This window comes from Argopecten irradians, chromosome 9, assembly GCF_041381155.1.
Source record: "Argopecten irradians isolate NY chromosome 9, Ai_NY, whole genome shotgun sequence".
Lineage (NCBI taxonomy): Eukaryota > Metazoa > Mollusca > Bivalvia > Pectinida > Pectinidae > Argopecten > Argopecten irradians.
In genome coordinates, this window is record NC_091142.1 from 12896885 (window position 1) to 12918221 (window position 21337).

At 34.2% G+C, this 21337-nt stretch overlaps 1 protein-coding gene across 2 annotated transcripts; it reads right to left on the bottom strand.

Annotated features, from left to right (window-relative positions):
* Positions 1-3551: 3551 nt before the first annotated feature.
* On the bottom strand, positions 3552-14487 carry LOC138331509 (peroxisomal sarcosine oxidase-like). 2 transcript variants are annotated; one of them, XM_069279186.1, is made up of 9 exons: positions 14203-14487; positions 12870-13166; positions 10442-10593; positions 9311-9521; positions 7486-7668; positions 6816-6962; positions 6409-6558; positions 5736-5811; positions 3552-5137 (listed from the first exon to the last, which is right to left on the bottom strand). In XM_069279186.1, exons 2-9 carry the CDS (start codon positions 12969-12971, stop codon positions 5013-5015), a joined length of 1146 nt encoding a protein of 381 aa, XP_069135287.1. In that variant the 5' UTR covers positions 12972-13166; positions 14203-14487; the 3' UTR covers positions 3552-5012. The 2 variants fall into 2 exon arrangements, with proteins under 2 accessions (XP_069135287.1, XP_069135288.1); XM_069279187.1 differs by lacking the exon at positions 14203-14487 and having other exon boundaries at positions 12870-13214.
* Positions 14488-21337: the final 6850 nt, after the last annotated feature.

Consider the following 21337-nt stretch of genomic DNA (forward strand, 5'->3'; position numbering starts at 1 on the left):
GGAATATGTGTCCAAATTGCATACTTTGTAATTGTTCTGTATGTACTGTAATTCTTGTTGCATTATACATATTTTCGCATAATTACTCGAAAGCGCTCGAACGCGAATTGAAATGTTTCACGAATAATTGCAAAAGCAAATTATGAACGTATGATTTTGTATATCGACAACGCCACCTCGACAACATTTTGTTTTGATATTGTGACAAATTCATCTGTGTTTAGATTTAAATTACACAGTATAAAGAACAGCGAAGGGAGCAAGCAAATGGTATGTATAGCTAATTGGTTTTGACTAATCCCTATTTTATCTGCATATATACAGATGGGATCAGACACAAGTTTAAAAACTCGTCTTCTCCCGTGAATGAACATGAGTAATGAAATATAACACACAATACAAAATGTGTTGAATGTGAACATTTGAGACCTGGGAAAGTAGTCTTATTATGCAGGTGGTCTGTGTACAGAGGTGGTCGCTAAGGAAGGTTTGTTTCAGCTGTTTAGTCTGTCTAGGAATCGTCAGGGAGGAGTAAGGCTAATGTCATGAAAACTTAAAATGCAACAAAATCTAAACTTAAAGTTATATGTGCCGTAACTGGTCGAAAATTTGGACATGTTATTTTTTCTTCAATTATCTATTTAAAACCATAACTTTTAATGAATAAAGCTGTGAAAACCATTCAAATGGACAGGCAATCATATATAATGCCTTAAAAACGTTAGTTAGAACACATTGGTTATGCACTGTGAAATTCTTGTTTTTTATGCCTTATACATGTTTAGATGGAAATATACCTTCAGAAATCACTTTACAATTACTAATAATACTGTAAAAATGTGCAATGAAATTGTGGACACCAAGTTGGCTTCATGGTCTGACCGTATGTACTCATTTTATTACACTGAAGAAGTTAATATAATGATTTTTGGCAGTACTGCCAAAAATCATTTTCAGTTCTTTTTGTACTTGTAAAATTAAAACCTATGCATTGAAAGTATTGTAATTCTCAAAATGTTGGTAACTTTTGGAGTTGAATTACATATAAAAGCTCTTCTTGATTCGTGACTATGAAAAATACGGTACATATAACTTTAAAGGTAAAACAATACCCCATAATATGTATGGTGTAATTTATGTTACAGCTTTATGCTGCAAGTGTTATCTTTGAAAGTTTAAGAAATGAGTCCAGGATGCATGACACTTTTATTTTCGATAGAAACATTTTGTCTTTTATGAGTAGAATACATACCTCTTTAGAGAACCAACCCTATTGTGTATCGTAAAGCATTTACCTATTTTTGGTTCACGCGGTGTTATATAAGTAAACAGAATGTTGCAGTCATATAAGTTATCAATAATGATCTTGCTTTGAGACTGAGAACATTCTACTGACATCAAAAGCTTCATTTGATCGTCCCATATGTAACAGGGCAGGCTGTGTTTCTGTACAAGGTGAATAGCCTTTGATATGCAGTGCAACATGTGCCTAGACAATTCATATATATTTAAGTTTACAGAGGGGATCAAGGATAAAGGAATAATGTAACGCCTTCAAATTGGCCTTTGGTGGAATTAATTTATGTATCACGTGATACCCGATACCTTTTGTGCGGGACTAGTTTCTCCAATGATGATGGAACGGAACTATTTGTAAACTTCCCGCTGAAATGACGTTAGCCTGGGATATCATCTTTTAACGTCATTCCATCACCAATTAAAACAATAGTCCCGCACAAACAATATCAGATTTTAGGTGGTACGTGAATAAGTCCCATTTGAAGTTTCAATTTTAGCTGCCCCTTTTTTACATGAAAGCCTTACTAAATTCTGACGATTCTTAGAAATATGAAACAGTATTAATTTGCATTTTCTTCTTCGAACGTTGATTGTTGGTTCGCACAAAACAGGTGATTGAGATCGCATGCGGAATGTACATGTATTGTTATCATTGACAAGATGACCTATGGTACATGCTTACTGTGCTTTAGTCCATTCAAATATCGACGATACAGGTCACAATATATGCATTTACTAAATTTACAAAACATAATTATGCTAACCATTAACTAAATTTACAAAACATAATTATGCTAACCATTACGTACGAATCTAGAATAACCAAACCGTTTTATAGGCCGCAGTGGCTGAGTGGTTATGATACCCGACATATTACCGCAAACCCTCCTCCTCTAGCACGAGGGGTTCTAATCCCATTGGTGATAGTTGCCATGGTTGCCATATACTGACATGGTTGGTGTTTTTTCCTCGTGTACTCTAAACTGTCCTCCATTACATAAATCTGAAATGTCATTAAATGACCCTGCCTGTTAATAGGAGGTCAGGCACATCAAACCCTCCCCCCAAAAAACCGTTGCGTGGTACCAAATTCCAAAAGTTTTAAATAGGCGTAACAGCTGTATGGTGCAGTTGTTTTTTCATCTGCAATGTAATATTTGTTAAGATTATAATTATATCATTATAAGTCAATTATGTTCGTGATATTTCGTTATGTGATCGTTAGAAGGAGTAGTAGTTACTATCATTTAGGGTTTATAGTAACAATAAACCCCATTCTAACGGTTGTTACAGGTGTTTGTTCCTTTTATCTTTCATACTATCAATACCCCAGTCTGTGTTATCAATTATCAAAAGAATTACCAAGTATATGGTATTAATAATCAATGCTGGTTTTGATCTGCCGTTATCGTGTTTGTGATGGGAAGGAGCGTTTGATAGTCATGCACCTGGTTCGTAAACGTTTGAAGTGCAACAAACGACATATTGATTTCAAACCACGTTGACCAAGATCTTTTATTCAAATCTATCAATATCCGATACCAAAGAGTATCTGTGGTGTATTTTCAAATGTATCAGTGAGAAAAATCGTTAAATGTGTCTTTTATAACAAACGACATATTGATTTCAAACCACGTTGACCAAGATCTTTTATTCAAATCTATCAATATCCGATACCAAAGAGTATCTGTGGTGTATTTTCAAATGTATCAGTGAGAAAAATCGTTAAATGTGTCTTTTATATCATGAGTGTCTACGATAGATATGAATTGTTTTAAGATAAAAGTCGTTACTTTTAGATCTATCCTATAACGACTTGCATTCAGAGCTTAACTTCGTGTAACATTTGTGCTTTTGCTATGATCTGAATCATTTTATTAGCGCATTTTTCATGTTTATCGGGAGAAACGACGTCATTTTCACTCACAAAGTAATATGACATGCAGAAAATAAAATTATTCACTTCTGAAGTTGTCAGTGAAAATATTTGTGAAATATCCTTTCGGCAATATTTTTTTCAAATCTGATTATTATGAAATAATATGAAAACAGGATAACCATTACAGTAATAATTACATGTTTTCGAAATGTTTCGCGTTTCTAATGAGTCCTAACATTATTGAAATATTTACGGTATGCATGTACTATATTTAAATATCCTGTTTCAATTTTCTCGGCAAGAATACACAGACCTATCCAAATCTAGGAATTTACCGATAACTGCTGCGTTACAATAATCAATATACACAGGGTTAAAACCAATATTTATTTGATACAATATTATTCATAAATTGTGTATACATGTATATTGCTAGATAATTTTGCTAAATTGATATATCTATTTTAATTATAAACACATGTCGCCATAAAATTAACTATGAAATATATGCACCTAAATAGTGTCGTTACGGTGACATAATATAAAAGCATCAAATTGGAAGTTTGTTTATTCAACATATCATTACCCTTTGGGTTTTTGTCTCGTTCTGACTCCAGTATCATGGAACAATCTTAGACTTAAGGTTTGACTTAGCCAATCAAATGTGACGTAACTTCCTCACTGATTTTGATTTAAATCTATTCTTGGTAGCCTGGTTCGTTCATATATACAAACTGACTAGTATTGTTCATCTGGCCATCTGAAGTAACGTTTCATTTAACGATAATTTATTGGAATAACATATTCGTATGCAATTATACATAGGATAAAAATCATTATCCCTAGTTAGAGTTAACGCGTATTTTTATATAAATCTTGAATATTATGTAATATCGTGACTTGATCAATTAATATACTCATCCAATGATGAATAATGATTTGTACATTCATATATGAAAATAGCTTGAAACTATTAATGCTACCTGATAAGTTTATAATGTAACATAGTCCGTTGCTATGTTACCATGGCAATGTTCCTTTTTTTAAACTAAAGTTAAAGAGAGGTTACACAACGAGTAGTTTTTGTATATGGAATTTATTTTACACGAGTGGTTATTTTTTTCAAAGCGTCTTTCGTAACTTTTAAAAAAATAACTTACGAGTGCGAGATAAATTCCACATTCAACAACCACGTTCCCACCATAATTATATCATATATCATTATTTCATTGAAATAAAGTTTAAGTCCGTTTCATACTTATTAAATTAACCAGTAAAATCCTTTCCCGTCAAAACGAGTTACACAATACATCAAGTATTAAAACGTCTTTTTGACACAACGACAATACGCTTTTCAACATTAAGTTTTGACGTCAAGCGCCGATCACAACATAACATGACGTCACTTGATTATTGATGATGTGAACAAATGATGACCTAGCACTGAGGAATATGTAGTTAGGTCAAAGCTCACAGTGCAAGCCAATCAGAATAGTAAAGAGTTTGTACCAGGCATGGTAAAAACAAATTGTTAATCAATAGCTGCATTGTTTACTTGATACCCCGAGAGTTGAATAACACATTGTGGTAGAAGAACATATTTACTAACATTTATAATTAATATACGGCCTTATCATATTTCATTTCATACATTACAGTTGTATGAAAGGCAAAAACCATTGCTATGGCAGATGTTCTGTATAATTATATTACATTTCAATTTCTGATTAATATATATGCAATAAACTGCATTATCCGTACTAAACAAACGACTTTCCCTGTATCATATAGCATTTCACAATGGTGTCTATACTTTGATAAGAGACATAAAACATCATAATTTGGACGATTTTTGGAATCGGTCGATCCTAAAATGAGACATGTCGTATGATGGTGTTTTCTTCATTACCAATTCAGAGAGAACTTTTCCAACGATCGGTGAAAGTTTAAAACCGTGCCCTATAACAAAAAACATAAATAGATAAAATTAACTTTGGTTTGGTTTGTTTATTTTTACGTCCTATTAACAGCCAGGGTCATGTAAGGACGTGCCAGGTTTGTTGGTGGAGGAAAGCCGGAGTACCCGGAGAAAAACCACCGACCAACGGTCAGTACCTGGCAACTGCCCCACATGGGATTCGAACCCGCTTCCCAGAGGTGGAGGGCTTGTGGTAATATGTCGAGACATCTTAACCACTCGGCCACCGCGGCCCCAAAAATTAACTGCAGTATTGTATTTCTAATAACATACAGACAGATAAACATGTCGTCTTAAAAGCCGCCAAGATAATATTGTTCTAGATAAATATATTTGGAGAGCGCCTCATATAAGTTTGGTAAGTTTTCAATCCTTTACAATAATACAATATGTTTCAAGTAAATATAAATAAATGTATAATATACCTTCACGTTAGTTCAACATTTGATAAATTCGATTAGATATTTTGACATTAAAATCCTATGCTATGTGGCACGGCAACTTACCTCAATTAAATTACTTTTTTAACAATTATCTAATTAAAATAAACAACAGAGCTAATTAGTAACGTGACCTCACCTGAAAACCCAGCCCCGATTATTATGTTACGCCAGGCTGGGTGTCTGTCGAGTACCAGGTCGTGATCTGGTGTATTCTTAGGAAAATAAAATATTCAAATAAAGTATTTTCATTGTCATTAAAAGAGTACACGATTAAAATATCAAGGTCGACTTGTGTACGGTTTCGAATTAGTCTTTTTGAAATAAAATATCTTAATGTTAATCAGAACCAATTTCTGAAATGCTAATCATAGCAACAGAAAGAAAAGTGTCATATACAACTAATTTTCGATCTCCATTATTTCGTAATAAAACTTTTCTGGTTTACTAAAACTTGTTTAACAGAAACAGGTGGAAATGTAAACCAATCATTAATGTGCATGTATCGCGTCATGCTATGATAATAATTGCATTTTCAAAGAAAATGGGTTTAGTCTTTGAGGATTATATTAAGCCTTATGACTGGTTCTTTTCGCGTGGTTTATATTTTCATATTTTCGTGGGATATTACTATGGCCGAGAAATTGTTCAGTTCGCTAAAAATTGAGAAATGGATGAATGATATATACCCTAATAGCAAAATTGCGAAAATCTTAAACTAATACAATTTTATTATCTCTTTTTAGTCCAAATCGCGAAAATTTTGACCCGCGAATATAACCAGTAGATTCATACTATACAGTTTCACTTACTGTGTAAATGCATGTTTCTGTTATGGCGGGATGAGGCTCCAACATTGGAAAGTGCCTAGCGACAAATGTTTTCATATTATTCAACACCCAGTTACTGTCAGCCATGTCTCTTTTATCGGGGTCAATCTCTGGTCCGTGGTGCAAACACAGCTGGAAGTATTTAGAATAATGAAAGCAAACGTCTAACAAAAAATGAAAAAAGTCTATAATGTACGCAATTATGAGTGCTTCGGCGGCTACTTCAGTGAGGTGGCACTATTGTACACATACATGTTTCAAAGGGAGATATGCATAAAACCCAAAACATGTCGTCAACATCTCAGGCACATCGGTAAAAACCATATTTATTATCTCGCTATGTAGAGAAACAACGAATTACTTAAAAGCAAAATCTATGACAAAATTACCTTGTACAAACCCGGATATTCTAAACTAGGAAGTCCATAGACATCAAAATCTCCACTTCCGCTAGCAGTTAGAAATGTTGGGAAGGATTCAGCCCCATATGTTCCTGCTATTTTCTCTTTCCAGTAAAACACACTTATACGGACTACCTACAAACATATTTTTCGGAAAATGTAAATTAAAAAAAAGACCGTATTGTGTGTCCGTTTTACTTATTTTTGATAGTAACCATTTAAAAGCGGCGTTTGAGGCATCTTTGTTATTGTTGTCTTTATTATCTCGAAGATTTAGTGAACAGCGAAATTTGAATAACAAATAAAAACATACACTTGGGATGCTTCTTCTTTAATCTAAAATTATTCAATTTATATAATTGACGATGAATGAACACATGTTTTAAGTTATTGAGATATAACACACAAAAATGAAGGTACTTCAACTGTTATACATGTAATTCAATCTGCTATGAAAACCATCTTCACAATTCCATATTCATTTTGGGACTCTTTCTTAGGAAACAATTACGCCATTGTACTGATCAGCCAATCAGTAGCGATCAGCCAATCAGTAATGACGTTACAAAGGATAATACAATATTTCTAAGTCAATGAAAATGCTCGTTATATGCAAGATTGAATTACTCTAGATAAATATCACTTTGTTAATACTAACCTTGAGAGGTAGATGGACACCAAGGGGAGGTAACACTTTGGTGGCCCAAGGTCCTACGGTCAGAACGAGGTTACGGCCCCGATAACTTCCCTTGTTTGTTTTCACCGTCACAATATCTCCCGGAAATATGTCAGTCATTGCCTCATTATCACGTATAATTCCTCCACACTTAACAAATTCACTCTGAAATAAAATTTTGTATAATTAATATTTTGCTATGAATATGATATTTTTATAACAGTCTCGCTTTTGAAAAAAAAGAACACGAATATACATATATTTACATTCTCTGATGCATATGACTGTACATGTATATGGTATTTCTAAACGTTGAGAAATGTAGTGGTGCATCCTCAATAATCCAGGGGTGCCACTCACTTCCGATCTTTACACTCCTTCACCCCTGGACTATCTCATAGTAAAACTGGAGGCAACAGAACAGAACAGGTAATTTAGTCCTTTGGTGTACATCAACCGAGCCATATATCAGTACAGTGTTGTTGGCTGTTGCCTTTGAAGTTAGGCGTCGCTATCTTTGTAATCTTCAAAGGAAATTTTTGCAGTGATATATTCAGATTTTTTCCTCTGAGTTGCCTTCAATTTCACTATGAGATAGTCCAGGGTGTAGTGATCGTAAGTGATCGAAACCCCTGGAGTATCGAGGATGGTAGTGAGACTGGCTCGTCATTTGTCGGAAGGTGATAGGGTACTCATCATAAGAGTCATCGAAACGTCACACATAAAATTTTCATGATGTCATTACATAAACTGTATAATAATGGTTGGTAAGCTGACCTAAATACATTTATGACACTTCAGGCTACACATTAAATGACACTTTAAACTTTCGGTGAAGAAATACATCATTATCGGATGATATATTATGGCCGCTGATAACTTTGTTTTCAATAAATAAATACTTTTTTAGCCATAGCCTTACGTGATGTATCAACGTTCCTTTTTCCAGCCGAAACTGAGCATCTTTAAATAAAACTATACAGTATGATAAAATATGCCAATGGTTGTCAACGTTGTTTTTTTTTTACTCCATACGGCAAAAAACGAAATTAACATTCTCAATTAACAAAGATTAACCATGCATTGTAATGAGGTAAAAATGGTATAAAGCTAGTATATTAATAATCCGAAATAAAAGGCCAAAATAAATTCAAAGTAAAATCAAAATCATTTCTAAGGAATATATATTCAGCCACTATAGGGCCTTCTTCAGACCAATATTGTGCATTGGTTTGGTATTTTAACTTATTTTAGGCCATAAACATTAAATGTAATTTTTGGTTTAAAGACCTAGTGGTCTTTTAATTTTTAGATACGTATTGTAATATGAAAGATAGCAAAATCAAAATAGAACTCGCTGCAATATATAACCTGGTACTGAGAATCATCTATAATACTATACTGTAAACCAAATTCCTTTCGCGGCTATTAAATTTCGCGGTTCCCATTTCAAATAAGGTCGCGGAGTTTAAATTTCGCGGATTGAAATATTAGATGGAAATCCCCATCAATAAATATGATAAAGATGGTATTTCGCGTTTATAATCTTTTGCCGCGTCGGGTGCAGTAACATTTATGACAAGTAGTTTGGTGTATTGATGTACATCAATAGAATCGAAAAACGGTAAATTGAATGCATTTGAAGTTGAGCGTCGCTCACTGTAAATACAAATGAGGTTTCTGTGCGAGTCTATGATTGGCCATTTTTTTCCCTCGGAAATGCCCCCAGTTTCATTTTCAATTGATATTCCAGGAGTTAATATATTGACAGTGATAGTAACCCCTTGAATATTGAGGATAGCATTACCTGAAAAGCTGCTAAAGCCTTGTCAGCGAACAGAACCCCTCCCACGTGGTCCTCCACACCCTTGACCCCAGAGTATGTCAACATCGGGTACTTCGACCGCAAGGCGTCTTCATCAAGGCTAGTAAAGGGTACTGAATATTTCCGAAGTGCCTGTATCGTTCCGTCAATTAGATCGCTCTCGGCCTTTCCGACCACCAGGAGTCCTGTTTTTCTAAAGAAGAAAAAAATTAAAAGAAACAAAGAAAAAAAACACCTTATTAATTAGAAATGTTAATATCAAACAAATCCCACAATCCAATACCCTAATTGATAGCTAACTAATAAATTCACTGTCTGATAACCAAGGTTATAATTCCTGTCTTAGACATTTTTTCATACTATCGCCGAACCAAAATATCAAAAGGTCACAACTGTGACAAAGAGGTCAAGAAAGATAGCAGTGACCATATGACAGTACAACACATTCCTGCTTCGATAAGTTGTCGAAAGTTTGATATCTCTAACGGTTTAGGAGTTTGTGGTATGTACAATAATGATAGAAGACATTGAACGAAAACTATGACTTCCATTTCAAGCATCAAGGAGTAGAATGGACTTACAACTAGTAAGGAAATGTCTTATTAACTCTGTTCTTCCTCTTCTTCTTCTTTTTTAATTTGTTTTATTAAAAAGATAAAGATAAATTAACGAGTAGGATATGTCTTAACGTTTCATGAATAAATATAAAACACTATACTCGATATTCCTGGGGGTTATATTTACTATCGCTGTTCATATCCACCCCCGAACTATGTCATAGCACAACTGAACGTTCCGTGTGCGACAATATATGGGACAGTTAGCTAGGTTGGTCTTTTGAAGTACACCAAAGAATCGAATAACGATACATTGTATGGTTTTAATCTTCGCGTCGCTCTCTGCAATCTTCACAAGATGCCTGTAGTCACTTTTTTCTCCTAGCATTCTTTCAATTTCACTATGACATAATCCAGGGGTAGATATATATATATTGACAGTTATAGTAACTCCTTTAGCATAGGGGATTATAAAACAGCTACAACTTGCAAAGTTTCATTAGCAGCTTTACATAAAACTGGTAACGTTATACTATATAAAAGGTATTTTACTCACTTGTATAGAATCTTTCCCGATCTTTGTTCTAACTCCTCCCATAATTTGTAGGCCTCCTTCATCATATCCGTGTAGTAATCGGCACCACCGTACGCCATCCTTGTGATTCGGCTCTGTCCATGTGAGCTTCCGCGGGAATGCGGGAGAGGGAACTATAAAAAGTGTAGACCATTTTCAAAGAAGATATGGTCGCATTTATAAGCATTCTAAATCTGAATATTTGAAGTAATTCGTTTACTACATGGATGCCAAGATCGAAATCGAAGGTAATCAAAGTTTTAAAAATATTCAAAATATAACGATACTATTTCTGGATGATAAAATATAATTTTCTATTCTCTTAATATGTTTGTGATATGACATCACATAATGTAAATATTTTCCTTCAAAATAATGTTATCTCGCAATAAAACAAATCGAATAGTGAGCGTGGAATTAATCTTTACTGATTTGCATTACTAGTAGATTTGTTGGTTTATAAAGATTTGCATTGAACAAGTCCTTAATGCTTTACGTATTTTTTAAATGAAAAATATCTGCAAAAGTCACTGTATAAACGTGCGATAAAAATATAGGCCACAATTTGTGTTCATGATCTGATCATATGTACACAATTCGCTGCACCGTAGAAAGTAAATATTACGATTTTTGGCAGTACTGGCAAAATCCATTTTGAGCTCTTATTTGTCTGTGTTAAAAAAAAACAAAAAAAAAACAAAAAAAAAACAATAAAAAAATAGGCTTTGTTAGTATTGTAATTGTCAAAATGTTGGTAACGCTTAGTGGTGAATAACATATTAAAGGGACAATTCGGTCTAAGAACACATTAAAAATTGCACATATTTCGGAAACAAACCAGTTCTTATGGAAATTAGATTAGTTGGTTTAACTGTGATATGTCAGAAAAGCCCACTGTAATCAAATGTATGTGAAATGTTCAATCGCCATTACACATAGCCTTGTATGCCGAACCCTTACCCTTGCCTGTGTAGTAAAGAATTTTTTGTCTAGAACTACTCAAAACGCTGTTACAGTTGTGTTAACATTATTAGATGCATGTTCTTGTCTAAAAAATATTTTCATCAACTCCTCAGTGTTTATGTATTGCATTTGTTTAACGTTTATTTGTTTGACTCGGGTAAGGGTACTGTGTACATGTTGTACCTGCTTAATCGTATTGATCAACGATTTGGAATTTCAATAGTATTAATCAAAATAATTAATAATGTTGTGGAATTTGTCACTATTTCATGTATTATGTTTCATAAGGAATGTGGAACAATACATTTATGTCATAATTTGCTTCGTGGTTATGTAACGAATTAGCCTCACTGAATTGTCCCTTTAAAAGCTCTTCTTGATTGGTGAGTATGGCACATACAACTTTAAGGTCAACTTCCCACATATGTAATTTGTAGAATGTGTGATCATCAGTTTTGGTAGACTGTAGTTTATTAATGTTGTGTCTACATTGTCATAGTGGAACTGGAGCATGCTTCCAAAGACAACGAACAACACACACTACCCGACCACATTACATTGATATTACGTACATATCAGCCGCCCCATCCGTTTATGCTTAGCATGCTTAGTAATATGGAGTTGCAGAAACTACTCATTTTTAGACTATGGTGTGTCCCGGTCAAGGGACAGAGCTAAGCGTCTTCTTCACAAGGGTTAACGCTCAAGTGTCACATATGAGGCGATGTAGGTATCAATGTGTTGTTTTCAAGTCACAGTACACTGTTACATGTATATAACTGATAAAGACTGATATCTTGATATATATACGTGAATAAATAAAGTCTCCAACAACACGCATGTACAACACCACATAGTTTTACAATACTTTATCGCTCTTAATTAATCATTGACAAAAGAGGTTTTCACAATATTAAAAGCAGGTGTAGCTATTGTATGGCATTATTCAAATAATTTAAAGAAAAAAAACCCACCATATGTAATTAATTATGCAACAGCTAGCAAACTTATTATACTAGTGGGTTATCGTAGGCTATGTCAGGTTATCATAACGCTATGGTCTGATCAGCTTAATATTGATTAACCCGATACCTGGATATGATATTATCCTGGTTGCGAATCAGAAATAATAACTTAATCATTTTGCTCTGCTTTTAAAAGTTTCAACAAATAATGATATTCCAGTTCGTATGTCAATGCGTTTCTATTTAAAACATATTCAATGGGTTTTTTTTCATTAACTATTAAGCTAACCATACATGTATGTCAGTTGCTGTTGTATATAAACCGTTATTCGCTAGCACCCTGACCTTGACCGATAACAGCGCGAGAGACGATTATATAAGATATATAACCAGTGGCGAAATATCCTTAGCTATAAAATAGTCTTCAATAATTGATTTAAAAACTATCATCTATGCATTAATACATAGTACAGAAATCTTACCTGTTCAAGTAACAGAGTTGTTTGTCCATTCTTGGCTAGATTGTAAGCTGTAGACGAGCCTTCTATCCCTGCCCCTACCACAATACAATCATATGCCTCCATGTCTCTGCTGTTGCTGTCATAAACAACTGACCTCGGGACGTGAGATAAACCCGTGTGATACGAGTCAGACTTCAGTAATCCATGTCATTGTCGAATTGTTCACACACAACTCGTTTCAAGCAAGTAAGAGTACAACAGGAGGTTTAAACAACTTTTTATTCGGTTCCATTCGCTTAACAAATAACACACATGATCCTGTAAACAGAAAACGTAAATACCATAAATTTCCATATGAATATTAAGAGTACAACAGAAGGTTAAGCAATGATTTAATCGGTTCTATTCACTTGCTCACGTTCCTGTAAACAGAAAACGTAAATATCATATCAACATATACCGTACAGAAGGTTCAAATAAAAGTTAAATTCGGTTCCATTCACTTACTCGTCATCCTTTAAACAGAAAACGTAAATACCATAAATATCCATATAAGCACAATGAGTACAATAGAAGGATTAAACAATGATTAAGTTCGGTTCCATTCACTTACTCGTCATCCTTTATACAGACAACGCAAATTCCATATATATCCACATAAGTACTATGAGTTACACAGAAGGATTAAACAACTGTTTATTCGGTTCTATTCATAATGTAGCCTGATCATGATCATGTAAATAGAGAACATATCTACCATAAATATATACATAAGCACTACCGATCGATTCAGTAAGCCGATTACTTGATTGAACCACCTGGCCCCGATTTCTCGAAACAAAAGTGCAGACTTAAGTCAAAACTTCAGTTTTTTTTTTCTTATGTAACTTATATGAAAACTTTAAAGTAAGTTTTGGACTTAAGTTTTTTCGAGAAATCGGGGCCAGGATTTAGGACTTCATCAGAATAAATACGACTGGGTACATGCTCACTGATGCATGGTGTATGTACATGTTATTCGTTTTTTTTCCTCCTACAGATTTATGTCCTATTGAGCAACATTCAAATATGAATATATGTAAATTTGGATGGTTCAGTGCGTCAGTGTTGATTCAGACGCGATTTGAATAAGTTAATGCTATTGCAAATACGGTACACTGCTCCACGTATACATGAAAAATATATTGATTTTCTTTTTACATATATGGCTTAAACAGCTTTCATTAAAACAATATATTAACAATGTATATGTATCAATCCATTGTAATTATTTACCATGGCCAAATATCAAATTAAAATTTACGTATGAAAACATTATAGACCATGAGTGGATATCATTAGTCAAGGATCTTACCTTAGCTTCTCTGATGCATTCCTGTGGAATAAAACTAAGTTAAGGAATGCCCCAGAAATGTTAAAAATGTTACCGAAACTGGGCCCAGTGTAACGTGCACCGGGTCTGGTTCGTCCCGATGGTCACTCGGAATCTACTGTGTCCTTTGGTAGCGAAATATAATGAATTATAAACCTAATAAAACCTCAATCTCAATTGAACAAATAATCAGAATATTTACAAGGGATTTATATCAAGAAATACAATTAACAAATGCCGTACTACTTGCTACGGACCTGACAACACATACCTATTAACAATACAATAATGCTATACAGCGCATCGGCACTATTCCGATGCCCGCGCACTTGTCACTCTGCGCAGTGGCTACTATACCTATGTTCCTTAACCACTATCGAGCGCAGCGGTAACCTCGCCGCTGCGCTGCGCATGCGCACTTGCTACTTGCTCTGATATCGAGCGCAGCGGTGACTCATCGCTGCGCCGCGCACTTGCTTCAGCGCGCAGTTGCTATCTACAATGCTGGTTGTCGGGTAAAAACTACTAAACACACGAAAGTCTTCTTCAGACTTTCACAGGGACTTATTCAGTCCTTGTATTCTACCTGTTTAGCTTTTCCGACCTTCACAACGACAACATCCTCCCGACAATGAGTGGAGCACCTCTATTTATACCAAATGACCGTGTCCATATTTTGGTACACGGGTAAAACAGGTTATTCCATTTTTAATATATCTCTGGTCACCCGAACGCTTGAATTAACTTAAACAACACACATACTACTTAAAGAATTACAACGACACTGATACCACGTGCTCGCAATGAAACACATCAAGCTAACAAGGTTGACAATACTGAAACTATACAGTACACACAGCTACCGTAACTGAACACGGGCACATCCGGTCGTGTATACACGTGTTGATTTATAACTCAAAACTGGGTCACAGCGTACGCACTTGTATTTACAAAGAGACAACATTACAAGAAGGAAACCTCTCGTTTCTTTGACATATATGATTTAAGGAAAACTTTCCGTTTTCATCACATCTCTGATCACAATACCCTCTCCTCAGGATTAATGCGTCCGCGCATTTGTAAGTCAATAGTATATCACTTCCCTAGTGACTACGAACAACACTAGCTTTTTAGAAAATCAACAAGGAACTATCTTAACAACTGTTTCAGAATAACATAACTCTAAATGTCAGGCAATCCGCCATACCATATGTATCTCTAAACAAAGATTTCCTTAGCTGTGCAAGCGCAATTTCGCACGAAATCTTTAAGCCAGTACGGTGGTCTTCGCTGCCGGGTGTTGCTGCTCATAAGCTGTGACTCGGAATCACTAGTATCGCTATCCTCGCGATCACCACTCACTGATGTGAATTCCGCAAGGGGCTCGGTTAAACCGCTCTAAGTCTCAGCAGCCTCATTCGCCCGGTTGGCAACTTCATCTCTCAGGGTTTGTGCTTGTTTCTTTCGCACGCGGTCTACATGAATTACCTGCGCCTTTCCCCTAGGCCCGCAATTGACTTTCGGCCTTTATACCCACATGGATTGGAATCCATAGATTAGTAATGTAAGTTTTAGAAGATAATCGAAATGTTCGGATCAAAAGATTTTGGATTAATGTGTTTCTAGGGTTTCTTGATTTCAAGTCCTGCATGACCGAAAGAGAGTCGGAACAAATTATTGCCTTTTCAATGCGGTGTTATTCGATATGGTCAAGCGCCAGACCGATAGCACATGCTTTCATAATGAATTAAGTACTGATTGTGCATGCACCAAAGGCAAAATAAATTATTTTATACTATTTTTTGTGTTAATTAGAAATATATGTACACGATTAAACACCAATTAGTGTTTAAATAATGACTATCATTTATGCTTTGTCGGCGATGGAGCATCTTTAAGTAGTTTTGCCAACTGTACGCGGTAGAATAAAATTAAGACATTTTTGAGTTAAACCGAATTTCATTTTATATACATGGTAGTTAATATAATGCCCTTCTCTTACGTCTATCAGACACTGTTTCACTCCTGTTTCATAATGCAGAGAATCAGTACTTGAATATGAGGGTAAACCAGTTATAATCCTAGCTGCTTTACGTTGGTTTTTTTTCTACCAAAGTGGATTCAAACACACTAGCCATCCCATAGTTCACAAGCATATTGCAATACTGGAGGAATAAAAGTTTTATAAATTTTTAATAGTGTATCGGGTTTGAGCAAGTATTTCAATTTGCGGAGAGCGTTAGCTATTTTCAAAACAGATATAAGTAAATTTTCTATATCTTTACATTCCAAATTATACATGTATCTAACATAGACAAGTGAACTCGTAATTGAAATTGAATTGAAACTTGTAAACTGACAAAGCCCTACGAAAGAAAAAAATGCGGAATAAAGTGAATTCGGTCCGTAATTTCGCAAAATTTCGCGTAATGCTAAACAATGCGTTATTTTGCGAAACTTACGAGCAAAAAAAATAATGCAGTTTTGTTAAGGTTTACCCGAAGTACTTTTGCTAGAAACGTAAAAATCAGATATTAGGTTTAAAAACTACAAATATCACACTCAAAAAAAAACCATTTCTTCTTGTAAAGGGGTAATTATTTTACACAATTGAATAATGATTGGAACATTAGAAAAGACTACTAGTTTCTACATTGATAAAAAGCTTTTTAGAAACCCTAATTGTCTTTTTTGAATCCTAGTTTTACATTAAATAATAAACTAGCATTTTACGTCTTACGTTGTAAAGGTTTGGTTTATTTTTGTTTTGCATCCTATAAACAAACAAGGGTCATTTAGTGACGTGCCAAGTTCAGGAGGTGGGTGAAAACCGGAGTATCCGTAGAAAAATCACCGACCTACGGCCAGTATTTTGCAACTGCCCCACGGGAGATTTGCGACCAAGACGTAGAGGGCTAGTGGTAGAACGCTCTATCCACTCCCACAACCGCGGTCCCAAAGTTATGCCTGAAGGAATGATATCTTGATTAGAGAACTTAAGCATTAGCACTGAATCTAGATAGCTCTTTTCACTCATTCTTCACCGCTCAAGTCAATTCAGCCTGTTAGGTCACCATTAGTGAAATGTACAATTTACAATTATTATTACTAAATGGCATTAGTTTATTTGCAAATTAATAGTAACGGCCACATTATGAATCAAGAAATGTTTACAATATGAATCAACCATGATTTATACGAAATTAAACATATTTGCAGTAAAAAAAATAATAATAAAATTGCTTTAACCACATTACGTCACGTTCAATAACTCCAACCAACTTATGTAGATCAGAAACTGTCTGGTGACTTTATAATCAAATTTATGAATACAAGTTCTATTTTTGTTGAGGTTGGAAATCCACATCTGAAATAATAGTTACATTTTAAGAACGTTAAACAGTTCTAGATATATATTTTCTGAAGTTAAAACAATGTTAATGTTAGTCATTCAATGCATAGATAGAGAACTGTAATGTTCAGTTTGACCACAATTACATTGTACATTTCTTTGTTTATTTGCTTCATAACATCGAAACAAAATCGATGAAAATGTACAAAAATACAGAAGCGTAATAGAAAATATTTTTTCAAGATAACGAAAATTAAGTAGCGGCCACCTTATAATACATGGTGGCCGCAAAAAACAAACAAACAAAAAAAACACAAAAAAAAAAAAAAAAAAAAAAAAAAAACATTTTCGTCAACCTGAAAAATAATTTCCAATGTGAGCCTAATATACTTCCGTACAAAAATTAGTCTTGGCCATTGAAAATTATGATCAGGAATTTTGACATTCACTTTTTGAATTGTGATATTCCAAAGTTAACCCAAGTCATTTGGAAAGTGTTTGCCTACGTAATGATAAGTAAGTTCTTCTGGGGTCACTTTTCAACAGGGTTCATTTTCAATGAGACTGCATGAAAAGTGCGCTTAAAGTTAAGTTTTCAACGGCATTCGGGGTCATTTTTCAACGTTGAAAATTACCCGATATCAATTCTGAACGGGGTCCATTTTCAACAATATACCGTCATTATATAACTCTGGCTGTTAATAAAAAAGTTAAACCTAATAAAACAAACAAACAACTGTGAGGAAGCAGTGTTATCTTGAATACAAACGTTGTTATTACCTTATATGTATCCGATACAACAACATGGGCACTCAATCAATTAAAATTGTAAAAGTGTAAAAAAAAATTACACATTGTGGGCATGCGCAGGATTCAAAAGAGCAATCATCCTTTGCTCTAACAAATTAAGATTATATAGATGATTCAGTGAAAAGTCGGGCAAAGAAAAAAATCCAAATGCGTTCATTTTCCTTCCAAAAGGCCATACATATCAAAACGATAATCAAGTTCTGCTTATGTTGTCCAGTTTTGACCATTGAAAGTATGTAAAGCCCGGTGTAATTTAGCACAGTTCTAAAAATAAATTCGCCTGTTTGAAAGCAAGGTTACGTATCAACACGGACATAGCCAGCCGGGGCGGGGGGCATTTTTAAGGATTCCTAAATTAAAAAAATATAAATTTAATAAAAAATTATCGCATGCAGAGCAATTTTGAAGGCAAATTTCATTTTCTGTTTCATAAAAATATATACTGGATATATTAACACTATTTTTGCCGACTTAAGCATTCCTTTGCCCGACTATTCACTTAAATACGCGAATCATAGGAAAACTTTTATCTGAATCAGTTGGTACAGCTGTACTCAACTTCGCTATGCAAGGTATGTAACAGTGCGTCGGTTACATAAGATAGAAGTCAGGTTCGAAATTCTGTCACGTGTTTTAATAAAGTGTCAGTACATTTACAAACAGTGTGAGAAATAGAGACAGCAGTTTGATGTTGTCAGGCCGCCCGCTCTCCCTAAGACTGGCTTTCTGGTGACCGAGGCTAACTTATATTAATTGAAACAATGCAACGTGTCGAATTGCCACGTTGCAGTGACACGTGTACATCTTGACCATTTCTCTTTTAACGTTAATTAAGAATCAATAAATAGACATTTTGATAGTTCTGTTCTCTTAAGTTTTCACCGCGTACGTCCATTTACCCTGTCATGTTACCCTTAGTGAAAGCCAGTCTAAAGCAAAATATACAATTTAAAGTTAATATTACTAATTGACATTAATCGAATGGACATTTAAATCATGAAGGGTTTACGATATATGGATCCACAATGAGTTGCACGAATTTACCAGTCATATAGTCATTTGGTAAATAAAATAATAATTAAAAATCACAAAAATCACTTGGACTCGTTACGTCAGAGCCTTATTTTGTTACAGGTATTCAGTACCATCTCTGTCAAATATAATAGGTTTAACGATTTTCGTTGGTATTAAAACGATTTCTTAATTTCAACAATTTTTTATCAGACTTGCCGGGTGTTATTCTCGTTGACATATTTCTGTTTTTTTTTGTGCACAGACGACAAAAAGACGTGTGCCGATAATAAATGAAACTCTCATATGGCTATAGTGTGTTAACGGTACTCTGTGACATTAAATGCGACAAAACCGTCAAAACATTGACGTTATATATCAGATGACTGCCAAGGTTCACACTAACCTTGATTATCAAAAATTAATAAATGATGTATTAAGTGAATGCTTGCTTTTTTACTTGAAGGGTTTTAATCAAATGTATATAAACAACTCGATATATATACAGTCATTACTGTGTCTTCCCTGCGTTTTTTTATTCCAAAAACTAAAACAGGGCTTACACAACTGTGCCCTCTCACAGGAGGGGATCCATTCGAGACACTTCGTTCATACCCGGAATTTACCATTAATATCTTATTTCTAAGTTTTCAAATACACCGTATATTATGTTGCTATGATATTATAAGAGTGAATATTGGACAAATATCATATCTCACAGCTACAGTGTAGAGTTCAGACAATGTATTGGCTGACGAGGGTGCCTCACCTAACCTATTGCTTTCCTCTTCCTGTAGTGAGAGGTAATGCTATAGTTATATTGATTTTCCCTGTTAACTCAAAAAGTCTGAAAATAATGGAAATATAGAAAAAATTGTATCGCTTATGATTTTATAAAACAGTTATATAAAGAACACTACATACACTTTCATCCATAGCTTACATACATTATCCCATACATGCATGCTATCATGTGGCATTATCATCTTTATTATTAAACACAAATGACCTCACATAATTACCCTCACCATCATGCTTGTGTCATATCGTTATTATCACTTATTATTATAGTTAAATGTGTCTTCTTTTAATAATTATCTTAATATCAACACATGCATTCTCATTATATAGGATAAGAACTATCATATATCGTATATAAAAAAATTAGCAAAAATGATCATAAAGTTGTCAGCATATCGGTCAGTCAAATATCAAGCATTAAGAGGTTTCCCCATTTTATCCACTCATTTGTAAATGCAAGTCTGAATGTATCATTTTTGGTGTTTAAAATGTACTTTTGAACAGAAAAGTAATGTTGTATAATTTTCACAAGGATATTTATATTTAAAGAAGAATGCATACATCTTGTTTTATATGTGTAGTGTTTGACAATCAAAATTATCTCATTATCCACTCGACAATTAGCATAATTATGATTTGTAATTCCAAAGAGGAAGGACTGTTTATTCATAGAAAACTGTATAAATAATGCGTCGGTAAGTGTTTTTAACATCTGAAGGAGTCTTTAGACTTCATCACATTCCCAAAGAAGATGGATGATTGATTCTCTCTCAGTATTACACAAGTTACATAATGGACTAATGACCAACCCTGCCTTGAACATTTTGGAATTAGTTGTTAGTATATGGTGAGAAATTCTATATTGCAGTCACTGTAGTTTCGTATTTTTTGTAACATTAAAAGGCATTTTATAAACGAGTTCCCAGTCTCTGTTATTTATATCCTTCTGTTTTTCTCCCCATTTTGCTTTACTAGTTGGTTGTGCCTGTGATTTGTTTAAAATATCATAAAAGTCTTTTGATCCCTTTACATTTTTTAGAAATGTTTGAATATGAAATGGTATTATTGGCCTAATTACAGTATTTTCTAAAGGAAATTTATCTGATATATACTTTTTAACACATCATAATGTCCCCCAATATG

Coding starts and splice junctions, on each gene's coding strand:
- LOC138331509 (XM_069279186.1), bottom strand. CDS start 12,971: ATGGAGGCATATGATTGTATTGTGGTAGGGGCAGGGATAGAAGGCTCG. Junction 7,669..9,310: donor AGGCTTTAGCAGCTTTTCAG/GTAATGCTATCC, acceptor ATTTTATTTCAG/AGTGAATTTGTTAAGTGTGG. Junction 6,963..7,485: donor GTGTCCATCTACCTCTCAAG/GTTAGTATTAAC, acceptor ATATGTTTGTAG/GTAGTCCGTATAAGTGTGTT.